This window comes from Vombatus ursinus, unplaced genomic scaffold (genome assembly GCF_900497805.2).
Source record: "Vombatus ursinus unplaced genomic scaffold, bare-nosed wombat genome assembly UNPS02010394.1, whole genome shotgun sequence".
NCBI lineage: Eukaryota > Metazoa > Chordata > Mammalia > Diprotodontia > Vombatidae > Vombatus > Vombatus ursinus.
Window position 1 is genome coordinate 1,091,021 of NW_020950172.1, and position 9,206 is coordinate 1,100,226.

At 50.0% G+C, this 9,206-nt stretch overlaps 1 protein-coding gene across 2 annotated transcripts in view; it reads right to left on the reverse strand.

Annotated features, from left to right (window-relative positions):
* The window catches only part of WNT7B (Wnt family member 7B), a 94,978-nt gene that overhangs the window by 12,982 nt on the left and 72,790 nt on the right, over positions 1–9,206 (reverse strand). For both annotated transcript variants that reach the window (XM_027854374.1, XM_027854375.1), the window contains exon 3: positions 1,682–1,953. In XM_027854374.1, coding sequence (XP_027710175.1) covers positions 1,682–1,953 — 272 coding nt within the window. The remainder of the gene's footprint in view (positions 1–1,681; positions 1,954–9,206) is intronic.

Genomic DNA, 9,206 nt, shown 5'->3' on the forward strand with positions numbered 1-9,206 from the left:
AACTAAAGGGGTGCCCATCAATGGGGCATGGGTAACTAAAGGGGTGCATGTCAGTGGGGCATGAGTAACTAAAGGGGTGCCCATCAATGGGGCATGTGTAACTAAAGGGGTGCAGGTCAACAGGCATAGTTAACTAAAGTGGTGCGTGTCAGTGAGGCATGGGTAACTAAAGGAGTGCCCATCAATGGGGCATGTGTAACTAAAGGGGTCCTGTCAATGGGGCATGGGTAACTAAAGGGATGCCCGTCAATGGGGCATGGGTAACTAAAGGGGTGCCCATCAATGGGGCATGGGTAACTAAAGGGATGCCCGTCAATGAGGCATGGGTAACTAAAGCAGTGCAGGTCAATGGGGTGTGGGTAAATCAATTTTGTATAGGAATGTGATGGAATATTGTTGTGCACCAAGAAATGGCCACAGGTGTGGTTTCAGAGGAACTTCAGATTGCAGGAATGATGCACAGAGAGGTGAGCAGAGCTAGCAGAGCAATCTGCACAATAATTAATAGCAACAATGTACGCAATAACAGCATACACAATAACAATGTCCCAGTAACACAACAACGTTGCAAAGAACAACTGGGGGAGGGGTAGGAGCCTGCACAATGACCACCCCCAGTTCCCAAGGCCCCGTGATGATATGGGCCGAGCCCCAGAGAAGCTGAGAGCACTGCAAGGTGCTAGACCGAGGGCGCACAACGAGGTGGCCAGTTTTGGACACAGCCAACGGGAGGATTGGTTTTTGTTGACTCCAGATGTTTTTACTCCCATTTCGGTTGGGATGAGGGGAGTTGGGAGAAAATGAGTGTTTGTGAATTGAAAAAATAATCATATTTAACTAAAAAGAAAAGCAGATTGAAGGCGGGATCAGGCCTCCTGCAGGCTGGCAAAGGACAATAGAAGGGTTTTCAGCGCTCTCGAGGTATAACCCAGCAGGCACTGAGGAAGCCCCTTACTTGGTGCCAGTCTCCATGAGACGAGCAGGAGACACAAAACCCAGAAAACACGGGAGGGAGCTGGACTGTCAGATCTGCTGCTGCTGCTGCTGAGAAATCTGAGCACCGACTCTGCCCCACAGCCCTCCATGAGACCCCCATGGCCATCAAACCAGAGTCACAGCCACAGGGATCATGGGAGCTTTAAGAACCCACTGATGGTGGTTCGCTACCCACCATAACGGTGCCCATTTAAGAAGAGGAGACTGAGGGTATCCTAGAGAGGGTGCAGGCCCTACGGAGGCTCAGGGTGGGAAGGGGAGTCAGTGGCTCAGCTGGAGTTTTACTACAGTCCCTGCCTGGTCCCAGGCCACACAACAAGTTAGAGGCACAGTGGGCTCTGAACTCTGGTCTCCTGATTCCCTAGTCCTCTCTATCCCTCAGATTGCGTGCCTTCTGCGCCTCCATAAATCATCCCCAATTACAGCTGTAAGGATATCCTCTGACCCACTTAATCTCATGGCATGAAGGGGAGATGAGATGATCTCTGTAACTGAGAAGTCAGTGAACTAAGAAAATGTCAGAGCTGGGAGTGGCCTTAGAACAGGGGATGTCAGGGCTGGGAGGGGCCTTCTTGTTGGCCCCAGGACCCCCTCCCCAGCCCCACAGACCCCTCCCTGGCCCCAGAACCCCCTCTCCAGTCCCATGGCCCACTCCTCAGCCCCACGGCCTCCCCATGAGGATCACCTTTCTTCCAGCCTCGTTGTTATGCAGGTTCATCAGCCGCCTGGCGTTCTTCTTGATTTCGCGGGCATCGACAAAGCGCCTGGAGAACTCGATGCCGTAGCGGACGTCGGCCGAGCAGCCGCCCCACTTCCATCCCTCCTCCTGGTTATAGTAGCCCTGCTTCTCCCTGTCACAGCCGCAGTTGCTTAGGTTGCCCTGGCTGCAGGCTGCAGTGACTGCATGGGCCACTCCAGCAGCTGTGATGGCGTAAGTGAAGGCAGCTTCCCGACTCCCTGCAAGGAGGAGGAAGAAAGGGATGAGGCCAGGCCACTGGCAACTGGGGTCTCGGACATGCATCAGCTTAGAACCCTCTCATTCAGGTTCTAGCTCTGCCTCTATCGGGGAGATCTAGAATGTGTCACTGCCATACGCTGGGACCATGAAGTCTAGGCCCCTTTGCCATTGGCCCTTCTGAGGATCCTCCTGGTTGGACGGCCCATGCCCTGCATCCCAAGGTCACTCCCAGCTCAAACGTTCTAAATTCCGTGACTCAGTTTTCTGTCTGCACACAGATCAGGTCACATGGTGCACTCTGAGGCTCTCCCTCCCTTGTCACCGCCACCTCCTGGCTCCCCTGGCCTCCTTCAGGGCCCAGGGTGAATCCTCCCATCTGCACGAAGCCATTCCTCATCCCCCTCTCTGGGAGGGCCAGCCTGCTGGTGATTATTTCCTAGTGGTCCTGTCCAGAGCTGGTCTGTGCCTGGCAGTTTGCATGGTGTTGCCCTGATAGACTATGGGTTCCTGGAGGGCAGGGGCTGGCTTTTGTCTTTCTTTGTATCCCCAATCAATCAATAAATCAACATTTTGAAAAGCACTTATTATGTGCCTTAAAAGCCAGGCACTGGGCTAGGCCCTTTACAAACACACCCATTTAATCCTCACAGCAACCCAGGGAGGTAGGTGCTATTATCACCCTCATTTTACAGATGAGGAAACTGAGGCAAACAGAGGTGAAGTGACTTGCCAGGGTCACCCAGCTAGTGAGGCTGTGTCTCAGGTCAGAAGTGAACTCGGGTCCTCCTGACTCCAGGCCCAGTACTCTATCCACCGCACACCAATATCTTGGTCTTTCATTATTGAAGATAAGGGCAGGATGGGGGAGGGAGGACATTTTCAGGGAAGCTTTGGACATATTCGGACACTGAAGGTCCTCTCACTAGGGCCCTCTTGAGGAACCAAAAGGGGGCAGTGAAAGGCCCGGTGGGCAGTTCGCTCCTGGTTAGCTCAGCCAGCCTGCTTCCTAATGCATCTTCCATTCAATGCCATCTACAGACTATGGCCTCCCCCTCCCCCTCCCTACACTAAAGGAGGAGGAGGAAGAGAAGCCCTTTTGGGCAGGGACAGTTGGGGTTTGTCTTTTAATCCCTAGGCTGACCCTGGCACTGAGTGTAGGGGCTGGACTGGGTTTGCCAGGCTGAGTTTGGAACTCAGCACATGCAGATGGAACAACAGGGGTGCCTCAGTCCAGGCCTGATGGGGCAGGGAGAGGTCTGAGGCCAGTCTGGCAGAGATGCAGGGGAGATAAGGGAGAGAGAAAACCCTTCCAACCAGGGACCTCAGTGGAGGCTCCATCCAGCATCCAGCTTCTGCTTGAGTTTTGAAGAAATGAAAAGGGGCAGGGGGGGAATGGATGCTTTCCCAGGTACTGAAGGTGATCAAAAGCTAATGCATGGAGGTGAGACTGGGTAGCAGGAAGCCTGGAGCAAGAGCCAGGGCCCCAGTTTGGGGGGAGCCTGGAGTAGGTAAATTGGGTGGTTGGTCAGAGCCAAATTGTGGGTGGCTTCAAAAGGCACGTTGTGTTTGTATAGATCCATCCAATGACCAGTGTTTGGAAAGTGCCTACTATGGGCTGGACACTGGGCTAGGCACTGATGCTACTGTGCCCATGAAATGGCCTCTGCCCTGACAGAACTTCCATTGTATCCCAGGAGGATTTACATTTTATCTGGTGAGTCATTGCGAGCCATTGGAGGTCTTAGATGGAGAGAGTCTGACATTCCTAGGACAAGAAACAAAACTCAGACCTGTCCTCCGTCTTTCATTTCAACTTCAAATTCTCATAGGGGCATAGATTCAAAGCTGGAAGGGAGCTCACAGGTCCTCAAGGTCAAGCACCAATAAGGAAACTGAGGCAGACAGAGGTTAAGTGACTTGCCCAGGATCACACAGCTAGAAAGTGTCTGAGGTGAGCTGTGAACACAGGTCTCCTGGACATTCTGTTTTTCCTCCACTGTCCCCCCCTCCAAACTTTCCTATTCCTGTGGAGGGTAACACCTTCTTCCCAGACCCCAGACTCACAACCTAGAAGTCAGCCTGGACCCCTCACTGTGTCTCACCCCATATCCAAGCTGTGGCCCAGGCCTGTCAACTGACTTCATGACATGTCTTGAATATGCCCCCTTCTCTTTTCGGACAGCCCCCACCCTGGGGCAGACCCTCATCTCCTCAGGCCTGGATTAGGGCAGTAACTGGGGGGGAGGGGTCTGCCTGCCTCTCCCTGCTCTAGTCTATTCTCCCTCAGCCACCAAAGGAATTTTCCTAAAGCACAGGTCTGACTGTCCCCTGGGAGACCTTTCAGTAGCAGTAGTATATTAGTAGTAGCAGTAGTATAGTAGTAGTAGTAGTAGTAGTAGCGGTAGTATAGTAGTAGTAGCAGTAGTAGTAGCAGTAGTATAGTAGTAGTAGCAGTAGTATAGTAGTAGTAGTAGTAGCCCCGCACCCCTCAGTAAACTTCACTGGCTCCCTATTGCCTCAGGAAAAAATACAAAATTCTTAGCTTGGCATTCGAAGCCCTTCACAACCAGCCCCCACCTGCCTTTCCAGTCTTCTCACACCTTCTTCTCCAACACGGGCTCTTCCATTCAATGACCCCTGCCTCCCGGATGTCCCAGGAATAAGCCCCTCTGTCCCTGTCCTGGGGGTTCTCTCTGACTGTCCCCCATGCCTGGAAGGCTCCCCTTCCTCTACTCCCACTACTGACCTCCCAGGCTTCCTTTAGGTCCCAACTCCAATCCCACCTTGTACAGGAAGCCTTCCCCAGATCCTCCTACGTCCAGAGCCTTCTCTGTTAATTATTTCCTATTTACCCTGTGCAGAGCTTGCTTTGTTTGCCTCTGTTTGCATGTCATCTCCCCCACTGCATCGTATCTTCAAGGGCAGGGACTTGTGCCTTTCTTTGTCCCCTGGTGCCTGGCACACAGTAGGTGCTTCATGAATACTTAATGACTGACTGGCTCCCCGGGCACCAGCTTATTGTGGGTCAGATTGATAGGCAAGGAGCTAGGGAATGTCTAGCTAAGCTAGAACATGGTTCCTGCCTTCATGGAGTCCTGGGACTGGATGACTGAGAAGTGGGAGGGACTTCAGGCTCATCTTGTTCCAGGTCACAGGGCCAGTAATAATGGAGTTAGGATTGGGAGTGGAATATATGATAGTATGTATGTATTTATGTAATATGGGGGAGACAGAGAGAAAGAGAGACAGAGACAGAAAGAGATAGAGAGCATGGATGGGTGGTGTCCCTGCCTCTAAATCAGGCCATGGGGACCCAAGGGGAATATTAGGCAAATTAAACTTCATTTAATTTAATTGATGTGGGACCACCAGGACAGCAGGCTGTAAATTATTCTTGGGAGAAATGATCTCAGCCTGGCAGAAATAGTCCACAAAATCAAGGTGGTAGAGAATCCTGGTTACCACAGAGCCCTAGGCTTGGTTTGGTTTCCACCTCAGATTCGCATGGCCTCTATGAGCCTCCATCTTTCCTTTTTTTTTTTATTATTTTTTTTTTGATTTATCAATAATCACTTCCATATGCTTTTGAGTTTAAAATTTTTCTCCCCCTTCCTTCCCACCACCCTCCCCAAGATGGCACACAATCTGCGATAGGCTATACATTTACATTCATATTAAATATATTTTCACATCAGTGATGTTGTAAGTAGAAATTAAAATTAATAGGAGGAACCATCAGAAAGAGGAAACAAAACTCAACAGAAGAAAAAAAATAACAATTCGGCTTCCGTAGTTCTTTCTTTGGGTGTGGATAGCATTTTTCATCACAAGGCCTCTGGAGATGTCTTAGATCCTTGTATTGCCAGGAAGGGTTAAGTTTATCAATATTAGTCATCACACAATGTAACTGTTATTGCGTACAACGTTCTCTTGGTTCTACTCACTTCACTCAGCATCAGACCATACAAATCTTTCCAGGTTTTTCTGAAGTCAGCCTGTTCATCATTTCTTACAGCACAATAGTATTCCATCACATTCATATACCACAACTTGCTCAGCCATTCCCCAATTGATGGGCATCCTCTCAATTTCCAATTCTTTGCCACCACAGAAAGAGCTGCTATGAATATTTTTGTACATGTAGGTCCTTTTCCCATCTGTGTGATCTCTTTGGGATATAGCCCTAGAAGTGCTATTGCTGAGTCAAAGGGTATGCACATTTTGATAGCCCTTTGGGCGTAGTTCCAAATTGCTCTCCAAAAGGTTGGATCATTTCACAACTCCACCAACAATGCATTAGTGTTCCAATTTTCCCACATCTTCTCCAACATTTGTCATTTTCCTGTTTTGTCATGTTGGCCATTCTGATGGGTGGGATGTGGTACCTCAGAGTTGTTTTGATTTGCATTTCTCTAATCAATAGTGATTTAGAGCATTTTTTCATATGACTGTAGATGGCTTTAATTTCTTCATCTGAGAACTGTCTGTTCATATCCTTTGACCACTTATCAATTGGGGAATGGCTTGTATTCTTATAAATTTGACTTAATTCTTTATATATTTTAGAAATGAGGCCCTTATCAGAGAGACTGGTTGCAAAAATTCTTTCCCAATTTTCTACCTTCCTTCTAATCTTAGTTGCATTGGCTTTGTTTGTGCAAAAACTTTTCAATTTAATGTAATCAAAATTATCTATTTTGCTTTTCGTAATGTTCTCTATCTCCTGCTTGGTCATGAATTCTTCTATTCTCCATAGATCTGACAGGCAAACTATTCCTTGCTCTCTCAGTTTGCTTGTAGTATCAGCCTTTATATCTAAATCATGTACCCATTTTGACTTTATTTTGGTATATGGTGCATCTTTCCTTTTGGAAAGAGCTTGGACTCTGTGAGATCAGACGTGAACCTTCCCTGCCACGGTCCTCTGAGCCCCAGGCCTCCCCTTCTGGTCAGGCAGGTTTGGGTGCACAGGCTTCGTTCTCCTCATTCCAATGATGCAAGTTTAACATGAACTGAATTCGGCTGCCTGCGGAAATGGTGCCCAGGCTGGGGTCAGCCGCCCCCAAGTCAGGCCACCCCCTGTCTGTCTGTCTGTCTGTCTTTCTGGACTCTGAGGAGAGGAGAAGAAAGGTGTGGGAGGGCCCGGACCCTGAGCCCCTCGCCCTATACAAAGCCCACCTCCACGACCTCATTTCCTGCCTTCTGGGAGAGGAGATAGAGGGGAAAGGGGGTTGAGAGCACAGAGAAGACATGAAGGGCAGAGGTCAAGGAGACAGGAACTGAAGGAGAGAAGAAAGGAGAGGGGAGAGGAGGGGAGTACAAGGAGTGGTGGGCAGGCTGTGGGCTCTGGAGGCAGACCCAAGGGCCCGGGCCTCTCTGCCCTCCTGCAGGCATCACCCCCGGTCTGGTTCCTGAGGTCACAGGTGACTGAACTCACTCTTGACTGTCCCTAAGGCCTATGGGTCATGTCGAGCCTCCTCTGCTCCCCCACAGTACTGGGCCTTGCAGCCAATAGGCCAAAGGGGCCTGGGATTTGCCCATTCCCTTCCCATGCCAAAGCCAGGCCTCCGACAGAAGCTGAAGAGCTGTGGGAAAGACCCAGGGCATTTATCCCTAAGAGCCCGGATCTGAGCCCAGGTCTGAGCCCAGGAGGCCAGCTAACCAGCTTAGGATCCCAAGAACATCACTTTAGAGCTGGAAGGGATCTCAAAGGTCCTTTTAACAGATGAGGAAACTGAGGTTCCAAGGGGTTCCATGACTTGTCCAAAATCATACATGGACTTAAAGGCCGGGGCAGGATTTTGGATCCAGAGGCAGAGTCAGCTAGGTAGTTCAGTGAATGGGTTGCTGGGCCTGGAGTCAGGAAGACCTGAGTTCCAATCTGGCCTCAAACTCTGACTGTGTGACACCAGGCAAATCGCTTAGCCTCTGACTGCCTCAGTTTCCTCAACTGTAAAACAGACATAATAATAGCACCTATAATTTGAGGATCAAATGAGCTAATGTGTAAAGAGCTAGGAACGGTGCCTGGCACATAGTAGGCACTCAATAAATGCTTGGTTTTTTCTCCTCCCTCTCTTCTTCCTTCCCCCCCTTTCCTTCCTTCCTCCCTTCCTTCCTTCTTTCCTCCCTTTCTTCTTTGCTTCCTTCCTCCCTCCCTCTTTCCCTCAGTCCCTTCCTCCCTCCTTTCCTTCATTCCTTCCTTCCTATTCCCCTTCATCCCTCCCTCACTCAGCTCCTTCCACTCTCAATCAAAGCAGATATACAGGAGGAGGGGCACATGGGCTTAGCCTTGAAGGATTCTAACAGCTCCAGAGGAGGAGAAGAAGGGGGAACATTCATTCCAAGCACTACTCCCCAGGGGTGTGGCACAGGGACATGAACAAAGACTCGGTGTCAGCTAATTAGTCTGAACTTGTAAAGGAGAGAAGAGTCTCTCTACCCAAGGGAACATCTAGTCCCCCTGCCCATCCCCCATCTCTAAGGCTGGGTCAGGCCTGAGCCTTGACCCCTTGGGTCCTGACCCCCTTAGATTATGGGCTCCTCTGTCTGCCTGACTGCCTTACTGAGCTCTTCACTCCATCCTTCTGGGATCTCCCAATTGATTAAAAAATGACTCCTTTATCAATCCCCTAGACGTACAGGGCCCTGTTCTGGGGAAACCAGGATAGAGAAAGGGTGAGCTGTGTCCTGGAGGGGCTGGAAGTGACCCATGGTATCATGAGGGTGGGGAGAGGGAGCTGCAGAAAGATGGAGCAGGGGGAGAGAAAGAAAGACACATGGAGAGAGAATCAGGGAGGGAGGAGAGAGAAAGATGGATGGGGAGACAAAGACAGATGAAGATAGATGGATGGATGGATGGATGGAAGGAGGGAGGGCGGGTAGGAGAGAGAGAGTGAGAGATGGACGACGGAAGGACAGACAAATGGATAGAAATATATACACGTATATACATAGAGAAACAGGGAATGCTAAGGGAGGCCTCTATAAGTCTGGGACTGGGAGGGGGCAGGTGGGCAGAGGAGTCTCAATGGGAATGAGATGAGGCAGACAGCTGCCTGCCTTTATGACTCCCAGCCTGGCAGGCTGTTGTGGGAAGATACTTTGTAATCCTCGGCAACTACCGCAGAGGAGTTATTACTGCTACTGCCACTACTACTGCTACTACTACTACTACTACTATACTACTGCTGCTACTACTATACTACTACTGCTACTACTACTACTACTACTATACTACTGCTACTACTAC